The 19,149-nt window shown below is 39.3% G+C and overlaps 1 protein-coding gene across 1 annotated transcript in view; it reads right to left on the reverse strand.

Moving 5' to 3' along the window:
* Positions 1-19,149, reverse strand: part of ENTREP2 (endosomal transmembrane epsin interactor 2) — a 284,256-nt gene that overhangs the window by 71,104 nt on the left and 194,003 nt on the right. Inside the window, exon 4 of the mRNA XM_053464225.1 lies at positions 12,605-12,736. Within this exon, the coding sequence (XP_053320200.1) occupies positions 12,605-12,736 (132 nt within the window). The remainder of the gene's footprint in view (positions 1-12,604; positions 12,737-19,149) is intronic.

Below are 19,149 nucleotides of genomic sequence, written 5' to 3' on the forward strand. Positions count from 1 at the left end.
TACAGATCCCCCGCAGCGGTGCAGGGGACCTGCATCCTACTGTCTGATACGCTCAGACAGCCTCCCCTGCCAGCACTTTCCACGGGGGGAGTACCGGCACGGGAGGTTGTCTAAGCGCATCGCACGGACGTTCACCGGCAGCGGCGATGCACCGTTGCCGGTGAACATCCGCACGATGCATTTTAACCCCCCCCGACTTACCAGAGCAGACTCCCGGGTGTCTTGCAGGGCCGGCGGAAGACATCTACGCAATACGCGTATACAACTTCCGGTGCCGGCAGCATAGATGTCCCCCTCCGGCCCCGTAAGACACCCGGGAGTCTACTCTGGTAAGTCGGGGGGGGGGACAGAGTGGCAGCATATCGAGGGGGAGGACAGAGTGGCAGCATATCGAGGGGGGGGAGAGGACAGAGTGGCAGCGTATCTCGGCGGGGGGGGAGAGGACAGAGTGGCAGCATATCTCGGGGGGGGGGGAGAGGACAGAGTGGCAGCATATCTCCAGGGGGGATGACAGAGTGGTGAGTGCGAGAAAAAGAAAAAAACTTTTTCTTTAAAAAAAGCACCAAACTTTTAGGGTGCGGCCTATATACGGGGGCGGCCTATATCCGAGCCAATACGGATATACGATGGCCCTGCCTTGAACGTATTAAAATTCACTACTCAGTAAATAGTCCATATTTGCATTCTGCTTTACGCAGAATAGAAGTTCAGTTGCCCAATATCATTTATTCTAGTCATGTGATTACCTAAATCGTACACTTGTTAGCCACTTATCAATTACTGACCAGGATTACCTATGGTTTAACCAATATCTGAAAAGTCAAGAGTAAATTAAAAAGGTAGTTTTGGGAGAAGTAAAGACTGTCCCAAACACATCGGTCCTGTTGCTGCTTTAGGGCTGCTGTGAAGGTGGCTATAACCAAGCAGAGAAGCAGTGATTAGGTTTATTGGAAATGATGTATACGGCAGCTGTCCAAGGTGCTGATATTTCCGTATCCTTTCCAAATCTACATATTAAGTTTCTAGATTCTTCGGCGAAGAATAGTTTTAAAATACTTACTGTTGCCGGTACTTACTTTAGTGTAGGTAGCTATATAGATATAGCTATTGCAGTTTATTAATAATTAGACGCAGGGGCGGGCTGGGCCGGGGGGCAGGGGGGCAATTGCCCCCCAGGCCGCCCTAAATCTAATCTAAACGGCCGCTGGGTGCTGATGCCGCCGGCTGGCGCTACTTTAATACTTTTTTTTAAATTTAATATGGCAAGCTGGATCGGCTATTAAATGAAAAAAAAATAGTATTAAAGCAGCGCCGGCCGGCGGCATCAGCACCCAGCGGCCGTATGCGATGGCCGCCAAGTGATGGGAGCAGCGTGAGGGGTGAAAGCTCCGCCCCCTCGCACTCAGCTTTCACCCCTCACGCTGCTCCCATCACTATGCAGCCATCAGATTGTTGGAAATCGAATCTAAACGGTCGCTGGGTGCTGATGCTGCCGGCCGGCGCTACTTTAATACTTTATTTATTTATTTTTAATATGGCAAGCCGATCCGGCATATTAAATAAATAAAAAAAAGTATTAAAGTAGCTCCGGCCGGTGGAATCAGCACCCAGCAGCCGTTTAGATAAGTTTTCCAGCAGTCTGATGGCCGCATAGTGATGGGAGCAGCGTGAGGGGTGAAAGGTGAGTGAGAGGGGGCGGAGCCACTTCACTTGACTTGCCCCCCAGGCCTTAGGCTGCCAGCCCTCCCCTGATTAGACGTTACCTTAAAAGTATTATTCTAGTCTAGGCTTTTGTAACTAAATGCACTGTTAAGAAAAACAAAACTTTTAGGGATTTCACTAATGTCCAGACTTTGCCTCAAAATATTTATTTTATCACAAAAATTATATTTACTTTATAATTACTTAGGGAATGCTTGCTTTTTGCCTGTATACATGTGACACACAAAAAGAGAGTGCTGGAGAGGCTAAATATCTTTGCCTTAGGACCCTGACAGCATTTTTATTAGATGACATATATGCTTGAGTTTCTTTACAGGCCATAACACAATATGCTGTCTATGTGGAACAGTGTTTGCTTTCTAAAGTTACAAAAAACCGAAATGTTCCAGTCTTAAAACATATGAATCCAAGTGCCCTGAAGTGGGAATACGGCAATCCGTGAGTCAGCAGTAATGATTACATGTTTCTGCTCCACTGGAGTCTTTTCTTACAAAGCCTGGTGGGTCGCAAACTCCTGAGAGAAAAGGAATGATTAATTTGGTTCTCTGTGCATTGTTCATAGAAGTTCATTTTGCTAATTGGCCCTTTCCCTCTAAACTTTAAACACCAATATGCTTAGATGTTCAACACCTCTCGCCACCGTTATTATTCTTAGTTGGAAAGCGCAGCAAGAACATTTGGAACCTTAGGCTGAGGAACTGTCGGATAATTCAACAAGAACTAAGCGCTGTGTTCTCTATTATTTTAGAGAAATGCACTAATTTGCTTCCAACCAGGCACCAAATTTGCATGCAGACTGTCTCTCCAATGTTATTTCGCTTTTTATTTAAAAAAAAGATGATTTGCACTTCTGGCAAAATGATAAAATGACAAATTTACATCTTTCCGCACAGCTTGTAGTAAGATACTTATAACCTTATGGTCAATTTAGTTTGATCTCGGGGCATACTTAAAACTGATAAAGAATCTTAAATTAAAAGTTTTCAAGTACAGAACATGCCGCCTTATAGCCTCTTCTAGTGCCTTTTAATTACCGACTGCTTAAGAGGAGATCTTTTGGGTCATCATTCTGTCACCACCAATGTAGATTCTAGGTGGCTTAAATGGGTGGGAAAAGGGTTTATTGTTAGTATTACCAAATTATGACTAAATTAGCAATTAATGGGTATTTTCTCTAAAGTTGCCCCAGCCAGTGGAACTAATGATGAACTATCATTCATTTAATAACCAGTGAGGTATAAGGCTGCTTTAAACTGGTCATTGGTAGATCTATAGTTCAGCTGTAATGCACATTCACACACATATACACCAGAACAATTTTGGTTGCTGATGGAACCATATCATTGCATGCTATGGAGATAAGATCATTTTTCACCCTTGGCAAAGGAATGATTTACACGTAACGCCTATGGTTTCATAAGTAGTAGTCAAAAATATTTGGAAAATAGCCATAAAATCTAATATAGTTGGCCTTGACAACAATACTTGCCTTTAACAAAAGGATAAAGGAATAGCACATTTTGTTCAGCTGTGGCGTTAAGTATCATTATAAGCTCAGGATATTGGGATATATAAGGAGAGCCTGAGTTATGTTATATATATTGTGTGTCTCTTTTTCATAATAGCAGTGACAATGAAGGAATATATTTTGAGGAAGTGCGGTGTTCCCCGACTACACACGAGTACACAATTTGTTAATTAAATTTGCCATGCTGTTTTATTTAGTGAATCTCCACTGGAAGCAGATTACACACACTGACTTCCTTATCTAAAGAACCTTACCGATCCCTGCTAGAAAAGGAAAACCGTGCAGGCACGGTAAATAGAAATGAAAACAAATGGGTTGAATTCTTATGAACACAGAGATTATGCAAACTAACCCCAAGGCTGACGCACAGATATTTAAATCTCTGGAAAATTTGTGTCGTTCTCTTTCAATCGGCATATAACATAACTCTGGTATGAAATGAAGGCTATTATTATTTACATTGTAATTTTAATGAAAAACACTTATAGCCACTAGCTTAGAGTTTGTCCTCTTCGATATTCAACACCTCATAAGATATGTAAGTTCCTCATATATGATGGGGGCACTGATCTACATGTGATGTGGTGGGGGTCTATTAAAAAGGACAGGGCTAGAATTATATCTTACATAGGGATAATGACAAAAACTAAGCAAAAACTTCTTGAAGATAGTAACATATTTAAGACAGGATATTGGCCAAAACTAGCATGAGCAATAACGTTGGGGGACTCTGCACTAGCTGGTAAAAAATAGACTAGGTTAAGAATTGTATTAATAATAAATTACTATTAATATATAATAAATACACAATATAATATGTGTACAGGAACATACATTAAAGAGACTGCTAAATGTTAATCACAAGGGCTCTTCTCTGCAGCACAAACTAGGAACTCCTTGCCTTCTACTGTAGATGAACTTTGGAGCATATATTTTATTAAATGTCACAAAATAATCTTTCATATACAAATAATTTGCATCCATAATATAGGTCTATCTTTTATTATGTGTGTATATTAAAAACAGCTTTAGAATATCTGCAGGTTAGCATAAGAAATCAAGAACTTTCTAGCCACAAATCTCCTTAAGGCTCCTTGCCAGGTCATGTGAAGTGGTCTGGCCAGGTTGTCAATGGCTATAGCAGAACTGATTGTGAAGGAGCAGTTCTAGGTAAGGATTCGGGTGCTACAGCTCCCACGAGCCTCCAAAACTACACATTAGCTCATATCAAAGCAGAGTTAACTTATTTTTGGCAAAGAGTTAATTCCAAAACTTGTTATGGATTATATATCATAGAATCCATAAAGTCAGAAGGTAATTTAATAATGCACATTTGAGACATTTTGGCTGAGGAGATAGCTATTATTGTTCAGAAAGAACACAATGCCTCTGGCATAGACAAATAAAGCATCAGTTTTTATTTTTATTTTCTTAATAATTGGCTCTTTTTTATTTCTATATCCTTATGTGATGATAATGAATGGACCTTTGCGGTAAACCCAAATCTCTAGATACCATTATTTTTGTATCAAAAGTAATTTCCATGTTGTTTTATGACATAAGGTTGAAAATGTGTTATGATTTCCCTTCTGCTCTAGCAAAAGATGAATTCTTTATAGAAGTCTTTGAGAAATACCAATATGTAGAGAGGATTGCAAATATCAGACTTGTGCACATGGACCAAAACTGATTCGGACAAATTTTTCATTTTGTTTTTGGTTCATTTCTCACCTTCACTTATGCTCTCTCACACTCTTATTCACTCTCTCAATGTCTCTCTACCTTCTCTGCTGACCTCTTCTGTGTCCCTGTCTATTTTTCCGCAGCCCCACTTTTCTTGTCTCTTCTTCTTCTCTCTTCTTACATCGCCCACTTCTTCCCACTATCTGCTCTGTTAACTAGGCCTCTAGGACTGCTTCTACAAAAGGCGTGTATACCCTCTTCCCTGATTCGAGGAACAGGGGAGAGGCTGTCCCCGTTGTGCGTGCCATGGCGCCGCCATTTTGTGGAAGTACTTCAAGAAGGATTTCTTCTTCGTGAATTGATCGCTAATATTCTGGCCTGTTGGAGTACTTCCACAAGAGAGTGGAACCAAAGCAAGTACACGGGGACAGCCTCTTCCCCTGGACAGGCAGGCAGACACTGGCACATCAGAGGCAGCCATGTGGAGCATGTGGAGATTTCCCCAATATTATTTATTATAATGCCAGGTTTGGTCAGCAATATTTATTTATCAATGAAGAATAATAGATGATATTATAGAAAAATAAAAAATTGACTTGTGCACAAATTACAGGTTTGGCTAGTAGCATAAATGGGCAACTGTCTTAATCAACTAAACTCAGCTCAGGAACAGGGCAAACATATCTGCTGTAGCCCCTGTAATAGACTACAATAGTCACTACAGCTTCTCCAATCCACCCTACAACAGTACATTTTCTGCACTAAAATAAACTTACAGTATTATATGAGTAATGAGCATTAATCTCAGCCTCTGCTAACCTGTCACCGTTTCACACTCCAACTCCCATCAGTCTGTAACTGCTGCTACTGTTAAAATTGGGTCAGGACATATATATCTAATGATTGTCCCTTTTCTCTTGTAAATGCTAATTGGCCAGAGTGAAAAAAAGGAAAAACTCCCATATGTTGTTGGCCCCATTAAACACATTGATATGTAGCGTCCCACACACAGTCCCTCCCACTTTACCTCATCAAGGTAAAGGCCAGAATTGCTTGTAATGGTGCCAAAATGACTTTTAATAGTCATTTTCGTTGGAGGTGGCCCCCGTTTCCGCTGATTTGTACGAACGCGCAAAACAGGGCGTTTTCGTTGAAAATAAAGTTAGTACTAAAACAAATGCACAAGTCTACTAGTTATGCATAAATAGGTATATTTGCATATAGTATATGCTTATAAGCATGACAATATCTTCCCACCACGGATCCATATACCCATAGTTTCCTCTGGCTCAGAGAATTAGAAGACAGATGGAGGAGATGGGACACAGAGTGAACATTTGCTAAAGACTGCCAGACATGGCACACAAAAAAGAGGAATAGCCTTTGTGGTGGCCATAAAGAAACTGAGGGGGTGGTAGAACAGGCAGAAAGAGTGTACCCTGCATCACAAAGAAGAAATTCAATCAAAAGCAATTTTCCCAGTTGTCAGTTAAAGACCATATCCACGCCTAGAGCAGTTTGATATACATTTTGGGCCTGTCGGTACAAGAGTCATTTAAATGACTTACTGTACAAATCCAGAATAATATGTCTTGCAAATCCATTTATGTAATGGAATCACAAAAGCCACTTTTCATTTTTTTCTTTTTTTTAATTCAAGCTATTTTTGACAACTGAAGTATTTACAGAGAGGTAGAATTTTGTAGAAAACTTCTCGCAAAATGCATTTCCTATAATATTTCAATAAAAAACAAAAATATGCCTTTTTGATTTTTTTGTACTCTATCCTGTCTTAAAAACTAGGAAGGGATTTCAAAAAATGTCAGGGAGTTTCATGGAAGCTCTTAGCACATTTTTTATTTATATTTTTGCTGATCACTTAGGCTCAGATTCACGTATGTAGGCTAATGTCTGTATTCTCTAGGCAGCCTTAAAATAAGACAGAGAGATTGAAAAGCAAAAGTCTTCTTGTTTCAGATGGTTTGATGCATAAATATATAGAGTATGCGTTACGGAGGATCTGAGATTGAGCCAAGATCTCATTGGAGTGTGTCATTTATTCTCGCTTCAAGCTGGCTTCCCAAGGGATCTTAAAACTCATGAGATGTGGGAACCAAGGAGAACATAACAATTCCACACTGCAAGATCTATTGCATCTGAAGCCGACTAAGCATGTTGCTAGGGAATGGATAAATGGAGATTTAACTAACTTCCCTGGGGTCCACTAATATAAAGTCCCATTTTTTGGCAGAAATCAGATGAGAAATTTAAAGTTACAAAGAGATAGTGACTTACTAGATGAAGGTAATATAGCTTTAAGCAGTTATCAGTAGTTGTTTCTAAAGCAACTGGACCTGTGCAGAAATACAGTCTGCTTAAATTACTGTTTTACTTTCAAAGATTCATACTGCTCAGGAGTACTAGACTTACCAAAGGACCTGGTACAACTGTTCCATCTTATGATCACTAAACCAGTACTGTTTAACCCCTCTTCTTAAAGTAATAGCACTGTTTCTTAATTAATCACAGCGTCATACATTAACACCCAAGAAAACCCAAGCTCTGAGCTGCACAGTGATGGCATATGAAGGCCACTTGATAAAGTGTTGGTTGTATGCCAGGACATACAACCAACACTTTTTCCATGTACTGTTGCTAAACGAGCTCCATGATCAGATTTAGACATAATGCTGCCGTAAAGTGAGAGAAAAAGGTGTATGGAGCAACGCAGGCCCCGACTGGCCATCGGGCAAACCAGGCAAGTTCTTGATGGCACTATAAAGGGACTTTATTACCACTTGTACAGCCTCCAGGCAGCTGCATGTACGTTAGAGCTGAGTTTAATTCTGATGGCAACCCTGGAGTAACTACTTTTTGAAAAACATTAGATTCACATTAAACCGGAATATTCAAAGCAAACTATGCCCAACATTTAAAACATTCTCAAGGGCTGCAAAAAATCTGAAAAAGCTGGCCATTAAACCAGGAAAATGCTAGGGCCTGATGGCTCTTACTGTGTGCCATTATTGACGCTGATACCAGCCTTTAGTGTGAGCTGCCTTCTTAATGCTCATGGCTGCCTGATGGATTTAATCCCATTTTCATTCTGTTCATTCCTAATCAGAACTACTTAATGTGTACCTTTACCATTATCAATTTCAGTTACCCTTCCTATTTAAAGATACCGTATTGGCTCGGATATAGGCCGCCCCCGTATATAGGCCGCACCCTAAAAGTTTGGTACTTTTTTAAAGAAAAAGTTTTTTTCTTTAAAAAAGCACCAAAAAAACATGCTGCCACTCTGCGCCCCCCCGAGATATGCTGCCACTGTCCTCCCTCCCCGAGATATGCTACCACTGTCCTCCCTCCCCGAGATATGCTACCACTGTCCTCCCTCCCCGAGATATGCTGCCACTGTCCTCCCTCCCCGAGATATGCTACCACTGTCCTCCCTCCCCGAGATATGCTGCCACTGTCCTCCCTCCCCGAGATATGCTACCACTGTCCTCCTCTGCCCCCCCTGACTTACCGGAGCAGACTCCCCTGCCAGCCAGGACTTACCGGAGCAGACTCCCAGGTGTCTTGCGGGGACATCTACGCAGTACGCGTATACAACTTCATGTGCCGGCACCGGAAGTTGTATTGCGTAGATGTCCCCCGCCGGCCCCGCAGGACACCTGGGAGTCTGCTCCGGTAAGTCCGGGGGGGGCAGAGGTAAAACGCATCGTGCGGGGTTAGGATACAGATCCCCCGCAGCAGTGCAGGGGACCTGCATCCTACTCCCCGATACGCTTAGACAACCTCCCGTGCCGGCACCCCCCCCCCGTGGGAAGTGCTGGCAGGGGAGGCTGTCTGAGCGTATCGGGGAGTAGGATGCAGGTCCCCTGCACCGCTGCGGGGGATCTGTATCCTAACCCCGCTGCCTGCCTGGCGGCCGGGACTGCATGTCCCGGGCGTCGGGCGCTAGACCCCGAATATAGGCCGCACCCCCACTTTAAAGACTTAAAGTGGGGGAAAAAAGTGCGGCCTATATTCGAGCCAATACGGTAACTTTGCAGGGGGAGGTTACCTTCCTTTGGATCAAAAGCAGGAAGGATAGGTAGAAGGTCTTATTTTTTTAACCTAAATTGCTATGCTACTTTATAAGAAAAGGCAACATCCTTCTTTAGTTATTTCCTGCTACTTTTCTACAATTTATAACAATGTATCGATGACAAATACATTGATTTCTAAACACTATATCTAAATACCTCTCTCTAATGGTGGCTTTGAGTCATTGATTAAATTGTCAGCACGTGGACATGACAGGGGGTCTTCAAAAATATTAATAACTTAGGTTATATAACCCAATGAAATATTGCAGCATATTGCTTTAGATGAGTATTTATGTTGCCTTTGTTGCCAATTACTCCCAAGACCTTCCAAGGCAGTCCTCAGACTCTAACAATGAGCATCAGTATGTGTTCTTGGGGTACAAACAATGTTTGTACATGCAGTATTAAGCAACAACTTCCTATGTGATATACATTTTACTGTGTCCTTTACGCACTACGTGCCTCCACAGCCATTGTCGTGGACACTACACTCAACATACAGACACAGTTGTGTTTATTCACTAAAGCGTGAGTTGGCAGCACTAGTGACGTGACTCTCACCGATATAAGTATATATTAACTATTCCGGGAGCAGAAGCTTGCTGGGATTGGACTTTTATAATTATGTATATTAAAGTCAGTCGGATAAAAGTGCAGACTCTCTTGCCAACCCCTTATTCAATGAATAAACCTTTGTATAATTATTTGTAATAATTTGAAAAAAAGACACAATCTTACCAGCACTAAATCAAGACAAGTTTTATATTTTGTATAAAATTATTCAAAACGCTGCATTGGTATATAAATTGTTATAAAATAATTTCAGTATAAATTTTTTTTTTAGAGATTTTTTAATTTCCTTTACACCCTCTTTAGGTGTTCTACTGGAAACAAGGTTTTATGAAGAATTATCTACAATTACTGAACCTTACAATACAGACTCTCCACTAACCTTTACAATATTCTATACAATGTTTAAATGGATATCTGATAGTGTGTTTGGTAGCCACTGCTTGAGATTTTTGTGTCATACATTCTAGTAGAAGACAAGCTGAAATAGAGCAATAGATATTCACTATAAATAAAAAAAAGGAAGCTGACATTAATAAAGGTAACTGAACTTTACCCTACAGTAGGGTGTTTTGGGAAATTAGCATATGGTGTTAATGGTAAAACATGTACTTTCACATATTGAGAAATCTATATGTAAGCACATTCCTGGCTTCATAGAAATGAAGACTAGGATGCCTTTGATTTGTAGCCAAGAAAAAGGCATTACTAGTGTAATCTGCCAAAACGTCTGCCAAAAACTGACACTTCCTTTAGAGAAGGATAACATTAATCTCCCTATATTAGCCTAACCATTAAATGAAGGTATTGTAATCACCTTAAATTGGATCAGCACAACAAAGTTGCATAAATAACATGCCAACTGGGGATGTGCGAAAAGCCATTAACGCCCCAAAATGTTTCCTTGGCGGGGGGGTTCTCCTTCATTAAATATTTTCATGCTGCACCTCCTTCATTCCTAAATGCCATTCCTTTCACATAATTGCCCAGACTCCTTGAGTGTCCCTCATCGTTTAGGTGGGAAAAATGACGTGGGCAGTGGAATGAGCGAGCTTCATCTTGTGTATAGTCTTTGATCCATCTTCTCCTTCAGCATTATAGAATGTAGGATATATGACATTGTGGCTGATTTCCATTTCGCGCCATAGATAAGTGTATAATCTTACACCAGTCCCCTATGGTTTCTGTTAGTAAAAGATCTGTTGCTTTGGTGAAATAGTTCACTTATCCTGTTTTCTCTCTGTGTTTTCTTTTTACCATTTGTCAAGGAAGAACACAACCTGTAAATTCCGTAGCATATTTAATAGGAGTAATCCTTTTATAAAAGGCATGAGCTGCTTTTTTGGCATATACTGGATTAGCAGAAGACTGAAGAAAATCAGAAGCCCCTTATAATTGAGAGGTTATTAAATATGTTGATGTTTGTAACCTTTGTTATCACTGGTTTCACATCATAACATAAATTATAAGCTCAGCAGTTAATTCATTAACTATCGAATGCAAGATGTCAAAAGCTTCTAAAATGTTGGAAACAACAAGCACTACAGTGATTATTTTTCTTGGTTGAATCCTCTTATTTTTGTATCATTTTTGTCTTGAATAAAATACGGTGATGGATAAGATCGGCTTTTGAGGAATTCCCACTTAACCTACATTGGTTGTATTATACAATGCAGTGATTTGTCACAGAGTGAGCCTGGCTTGAGCTGAATGTCTGTCCGATTTCCCGTTTTATGTGGCTTTTGCAGAAAAAGACTGTTGGGCAGTAATGATGGGCTATGATGGGCTATGTCATACAAGACAAGGTGACCGTCAGTGGACACTCATCATGAAAGTAGTAAATGGGTGCGACAATATTGATAGCTCACTCTTCCACACAGATGAAACATTTAAAAACTACCTATGTACATACCTGTTCTTTATAAGTAACTAAACATTTCTAACAATTGTTTGCAACCCACCCCCCTAAATAATAAGCACTTTAACACGATGGTTTCAGCCTGGGCCTGCCTAAGATATACCTATATATACAAAAATGTATTAATTCATTTTATTCCAATGATTCTCATTTCATATATATATATATATATATATATATATATACATACATACATATATATACATATACACACAAATACTCCATAGGGTCTCTGCAGATACATGTTTTTAAAATTGGCATTGAGCTTTTTTCTGTTCACGTACTACCACTGCCATTGTAAAGTTTGGAATAGGCACTGAAGTTTGCACATGGATTTTCCCTTGGTTTATTATAGGCCATTACATCATTGTTATAGTGCTGTACTGTCTCATTCATCACAGCTGCATTGCATGCAGGTGCAGATAATCACTTCCCAGTTAGAAAGAAATTTGGCAAAAAAAAAAAAAAAGAGAAATTGGTACATATTGTCTTATTTGGTATTAATAGATGCTGCTGAGTTAACGCTTAGCTTGTACAAAATATTATATATATATATATATATATATATATATATATATATATATATATATATATATATATATATACCAAGTGTTCTCATGATCCTCTAAATACAATATATTTTATAAATGATGTATATGTCACAGATTTGAAGTCTGCAAAGTTCGAATCCTGATTTTTTTTTAATGAAATGGTGCAGAATAGTTTGCAGCAACTATTGATATATTATTTTGATATAATGTTTATACAAGTTCAGAAATGTTCCTATTGATATACAAAGTAGCTAGTAAAGTCTGTAAACAGATACATTTTAATCTTTGACAGAAGAGGACAAAACTGTATTTTTAAATGAGCATATTAGATGGAACGCAAATATTCATTTTTATAATATTGTACTTTAGATACCGCAAGTAACCCCAACGCTGGTTGGGGTTTTAATGTATGCATTAAGCTGACATTGTAAACATACAGCAATAAAATAATGTCAGTGTGAGATTGCAGCAGAATATACACATTTTTGGTTTCAACAGATTCGGTCCATATTCTGTACCAGGATTAGATGTGACCTACCTTGAGGGTCAGTCTTACAGCACTGCATTCTTGCAAAGGGTTCAGCTTCAGAGTTTCGCCAGGGTTACTGCAGCCAGATGTGTGATGTTGCATATCACAGCAAACGCATACCCCATCACTGTTTATATTTATCTAGAAGAGAGAACACAATTAAAAGCTATACCAAAATGGACTTATTGGCTTCCCAAAGTTCAATATTTAACAACTAATTGTGCTCTGGGCCAGATTAAAGTGAATGGCAAGGGTGTGTTGTGGTGTATTCTTGAGGGTGTTGTAATCTTTAAGCAGGGCAGTAAGCTAATCATGGAAACTTGTATGGTCCCTATTTGCCTAGCATTGGGTCAGTCCTCCTGGAGATGTATGAATTTCTCAGGATAAAAACCATATTTAACCATTTTGAAGAAACTTAATATCTACTACAGATGGACCAGTCAATAACAAACATCAACAGGCCCACATGTAGACATCCCTGTCCTGTACTGCTGTGTCTCCTGATGGTTTGAGAAAGAGAAAAAAATATTTATGACAACTACTACTGTTCAGTTGGAGGTGAGTTACCATGTCCAGAAAGGTGATGGATGTGTTATTGTATGTTGCTAGGATCCATGTATTTGATATCAGAACTGCAGCTCTGCCTTCAAATCTCCCATATGAGATTTAATAACCTGCCAATCAAAAAGCAAGTGTCTGTCTTTACCCTTCTAGATGGAACGAGTGCTTAGTAAGCAGCCTCAATGGACACACACTTCTTTTTATGTTATATGATACTACAGCATTCCAGTAGTTTTAGGAGATCAAACAATCTCAAATTGTTCAATCTGCAGTGAATGTAAAAGTTCTGGGTCTTGCCTCTGGCCCATTTGTGGGACTGAGAAAAATAATGCCAGGTGTTAAAAAGCAATGCCATAGAGGCTACAGATTCACACTTTGAAATGCTTGTTCTATGTTTTATGTCGGAGCACCTTAGCCAAAGAATAAGTCATGTACTAGTAAATTGTACACCATGAAAATCAATACATTCTTCAGAAGAGGAAAAACGCTTTCCTAAGCAGCACATTATATTGCACTTAAAGCAACATTTGATGTTCAGAGAAAAGCAAAATCCTACAGTAGAGGAAAGTATTAACCGTTGCTCTCTATTATGTCAAGAGCATGTCTCCTCCTGAGACTCCTGGTTTGCATTTGTTATATGAGCCTGGCTGTATTTAAAGCCTCCATGATTGCTTCTAGTTTGAAAAACTGAAAAACATAGTGACTTATCAGCATGCCTGTCTGCGAAAAATAATTTCTTTTACCTTGACAAATGTTCTTCTTGATAATAATAATCGAACATTTTACAGTACGCTTGTAGAAACGTTAGCTAATGTTGTGCTTCGTGCAGCATTTCTTGAAACGTGACTGCAAAAATAGATTTTTTTATGCGTTGATTTCATCTAGGTGAAAAGGACTATGTTTTAGCTATTTTCAGAAACAGCTGAATTTAGCAATCTAGTAGGGGTGGGTGGAACATGTCAAAGCCTTGGCCCCAGATACCCAGGAACCAGGAGTGTCCCCCAAGTATGCTAATGGCAGGTCCAATTTGTGGCCAATTCATGCCTCAAATGATGCTATAATTTGGATATCAATGGGCTTCAACAATATTAAAAGAATATCATGCTCTGAGTATTATTTAGAGACATCATAAAAAAAGAGAAAGAACATATAACAGCTGTATATTGGGACCCAATATATTTAATATAATATATATATATATATATATATATATATATATATATAATATAATTTTCTTGCGGTAAGCTATGCAGATCATACAGCCATACATTGAAGTTGTTACTTATCACAAACACTAGAACACATGAGACAACTCATCCATTATCTCAGAAATTCTAATAATAATAATATTATTGACAGGGAGTACATTAGTGCCTAGCATCTAGTGAATTAGAACCCTTATTTAATATTGTCCAGGAGTCAGACCCTACATCTTTGTGTCTGAATAGCATTTATTATCCTTCAGGCTAAACAATACTGGTATAACCAACAAGGATTCGAGAAGATGCAGCACAATTCTAACATAACCAGTATGTCAAGAGGACTAGTATTTGATGGCACTACACACTTGCCCTTACTGCTGCTCGTGCAGCAGATCTGGTCCTTCAGTGTGTGGCAGCCATCTGGAAATACACATCCATATGCTGCCACATCGTAAGAGTGTAGTTTGTGGCTATGTGTGTCCAGCAGGAGGCTGCACAAAAGTCATTCAAATTTCAGGGTCACTTTTATCCCCAGTCCGGCTCTGTAGCCCAGTAGAGTGTAAGGACAGATCCAGAATCTCTCAACCATGGAATAACACGCAAAAGGGAGACTGGTTGGAGAAGGCACACTGGGTTACAGCAAAAAAATAAATAAAATGTAAAGTGTCTTGGTCAGGGGAGTTATGAGCTTCTTTCTAATCATGAAGACACTAAAAAGATTTATTGGGATAAATAATAATAATAATCAGGAAAAAACACAGTCCTTCACAATTAGCCACCAGTATGCAAGTATTCTTGGCCACATATTGCAACCAACAGGAGGAAGATCATGAACAATAAACATTCAGCTTCCATTCAACAGAACTCTGAATGTGCTACAGATTTTAAGTGACATAATTTACTGAAGGGTTGTATATTTAATCATGACTGACAGTTTTCATTAGCAGCTGGGGTTTAAAAATAATCTGGCATTCTGTTCATGCACAGAGTTTTTGACGATAGTCCTCTTAAACATGATTTCTGCCTGCACAAATGAATCCCCGTCAGCATTAGAAAGCATAGACAGCATACCCATGATTGTCATTTTCCATTTTGATTTGATTTTTTTTGTACCTGATTAGCTGCTATAAATCATACCGGAATCTGGTAGCTCCTTGGAATACTGTGTATTGATCGGCATACCCTCAATATTTCAGTTGTGTACAAGCAGGGATACTTTTGTTGTGGGGGGGTTGTTATTGGTGGGTCTAGGGGCTAGGGGCACGGACCTTACCCCTCACCACATCCAGGTACACAGCTTCACTACTTTGACATAGGCCATTGATTATGTCTGATATATTAAGTCACACAGTCGCATTTTTTATTTTTGGCTAAAACCAACTAGTAAATGAGGAGTTAATAGTTCAGATAAGGACAGTAACCCCATAAAATTAATGCTTCAGTATGCTGTAAATGCTCCCCGATAATAGAATTGCACAGCATGAGAATATCTCCCTACCAAAGGCAACCATGACTTTTTTTAATTGCACATGGTGCTGCAGTACTGCTAAATATGTATGCTGCATATTTGTATATATGTATAAATGATTTATATGCAATTACGATGTTTTTTCCATAATAATATGCACTTTACTTCCAGATGGTAGCTTACTAAACCCAACAAAACATTAATAAAATACCACAGATGAGAGCAACATGTATGATGCCTAAAGGGTTAATACAGCTTAGGCTAAGTGTGAATATATTTATTTCTTATGTCATCTTATATATAAATTGGCTGGTTACCACGGGGGCCGCTGCCCCTCTAGACTTTTCACCCTAGGTCGATTAGAATACACCTCTACATTTACGTTTTATGCATTTCTGGCTTTAAAATAATAATAATAATAATAATAATGTGCTATATGCATTCAAGGAGCAGGCAGGGATTATGGCTCTGTTGATACACCGAGTCATGGCCTATTAGCCTTGGGGCAACAATGCTACTGGCAGAATCTCTGTAAAGCTTTCTTTCAAATTATGTCTTTGTTGATTTTCTCGGTTCCATTATAACAAATACATAGGCCTTATTATTCTTTATTAGGAGGTCTGTAGTTCAAATGGTTATTTGCTTTTAAAGCATAACAAGGATTGGACATTATTTTAAGTTTTTCAATTTTTTTTCCAGCCACTGACACATTTTTGGATTCCTATGTTTATTAAAGTTTGTTTTATATCTTTACAAGTCTTACCTACTTGTCTCTCTGGAAATTAGGCTGCTGTCCCATCTATTAACACTAAACAACTCTCTTGTGTCGTCGTGCAAACCATTCATTCTAATGACATCAATAACAAATCTCTCTGAAATTGCATCCTGGGTGGCATCTCACTACCCGAAGCTCAACATCTCCAAGAGCTTCTGGTTATTTCCCAACCTCCTGTATTCACAACGCCTTATGTTTCCATCAACAATTGACCACCAGCCCTTGTTCACTGCCTTTGTGTTACCCTTGATTATGCTCTCTCCTCTACACCTCACATCAAATGGCTCACCAAGTCTTGCCACCTTCACTTGAAAATATCTCTCAAATGTGTCTTTCCTCACACAAGAGACTACTAAAATACTAATTCCCTCTTGCTATCCCATCTGGATTACTGCAACTCCTTACTAACTGGCCTCCCCTTCTCCCACTCCAATTCCATCCCGAAAACCTCTGACAGATTCATTTTCATGTCCTGCTCATCTGCTGCCCCACTGTGCCATTCCCTCCACGGCCTCCCCATATACCCAGAATAAGTCATAAACTGCTGGCCCTACCTGCAAAGCCAATAACAACAGTACACTCTCTACACCTCTTATCTGTTCTATCACAAAAAGATCTGTTTAGCACACATTCTATACTCCTAATGAGCTGATCTAAGGACATTAATGTTCTTCTGATCCACTCTAATGCATATATAATGTCAAGCTGTGTAGCCAACGGCATATTCAATTGTGTGCCTCCCACATAAGCAAGATTTAACCATTTAGACTACATGTCTTCGTCAGGCCTTCATTTCTACCTACATGTACGGAGATAAACAGTTTTATCTCAGTGTTTAGATTACAGTTTTTCCAATGATGTTGCTTTCCAAGAACATAAACTTGTATTATGCAAATCTCTACATCGTACAGAGGTCACTTAAACGGTGCATGGTTACAAACCATTCAAGTTCAAAAACAAGTCACTTGAGCTTCTGAATCATTAAAATGTCATCCCAGGAGTTAAACTGTTGCCTTAAATAGCTTGTACGGCAATCAAGTGAGTCTTAAATCAGTACCAAAGGAACCCTCTTGGCTTATGAAATAGTTGTTGGTCATGTGCCAGTTTTAAACCAGCATATAAACAGAAAAGCAGGTTGCCTGTGTTTTACTGAAACATAGTTCCATGTAAAATCTCTTTGACTTTCCAATGTGTGAACCCAAGCGAATTGTTTAACCGCATTTTGCAACGTTGGAGAATTCATTTTATTACATATACATTGAGTACATTACCTTGAGGTCAGCATATGTTAATCATGGATGCTGGCAGGAAGACTCTGTGAGAGCTTTGCTCTGCTTTACATTAGAGAAGGGTGCCACATTCTTAAACAAGCTTCTGTGACATTGATCTTAAACTGCCGCTTAAGGAGGCAACTAGGTCACTGGAAGAGTATGAGGTCAATCGTCAGCATGCAAAACCCAATCACAGCCTCGGGCAGGGCTCCAAACAAGGGCCTTCTTGTCCCAGTATTTAGAGTTACCCGCAATTATACAGGTAGAAAACATTTGCTTTTTTTTCCCTGTAAATGAAGGTAATTAACCATACTCCATCACTGTCTCTCATGACACTGGAGGATAATTTATCCGGAAATCCCCCCAACTACTTTACATGCCTTCATGCTGCGTTTTCCTGCTACATTGATTGTTAGAACAGTAGAACTGTTCTGCTTGTTAGCACAGCAGGTATTGTGTTGTGAGCCAAGTCAGACCTCAGATCAAGTTGTATAAAAAACCACTCAGAAATGAGGCCATAATGGTCAAGTGGCATTTGTGAAGGCAATGTGACACACAACAATGTCAATATAAGTATTCATTTATATTGAGGTGAATATGAGAACCTTCAGCTGTTGTAGGATTAACAGTTTGTTTGGATAAAATTATTTTAATGATGTTTAAAATGCGCACTCCATACATATCACTATATTAAACTCACTACACAAACCTGTTAATGAAATGATTACATGCAAGTTCAATACTGAAAGGATATATATATATATATATATATATATATATATATATATATATATATTTTTTTTTTTAAGAGATCACAGGGGTGGTCTTAGTTGCCTGAATCAGGGGGGCGACAGACAGTAGTCTATTCTTTCTATGGAGACAGGTCCAAAGTGGGACCTAAATCTCTCTGCCACTCTTTCCTATCCTGATGTTCCACCTTTTTCTAAAAGCTTAGAATGTTTGATGTGTGAGTGCATCACATCTTTATAAAGGTCACAATAATCGTAACCTGGGTTTGGCCCTGGCTCTCAGAGTTTTTCCCCCAATCTCAAGGACTCAGGATCACACAGCCCGGAACTGACTCCTTCCTATTCTACACTGCTGTAAACATAACATATTTGCTCTATTATAAGACAAGGTTTTTTTCAGAGCAAATGCTCGTCTTATATTCGAGGTCGTCTTATAATCAGACCTCAAATATAGGTCTGACTACAAGACTAAGATCCAGATCCTCCGCAGAGCTGCAGGGGGCCCGTATCCTCCTCTCTGCCAGCCGG

The sequence above is a fragment of the Spea bombifrons genome, chromosome 4 (assembly GCF_027358695.1).
Source record: "Spea bombifrons isolate aSpeBom1 chromosome 4, aSpeBom1.2.pri, whole genome shotgun sequence".
NCBI lineage: Eukaryota > Metazoa > Chordata > Amphibia > Anura > Pelobatidae > Spea > Spea bombifrons.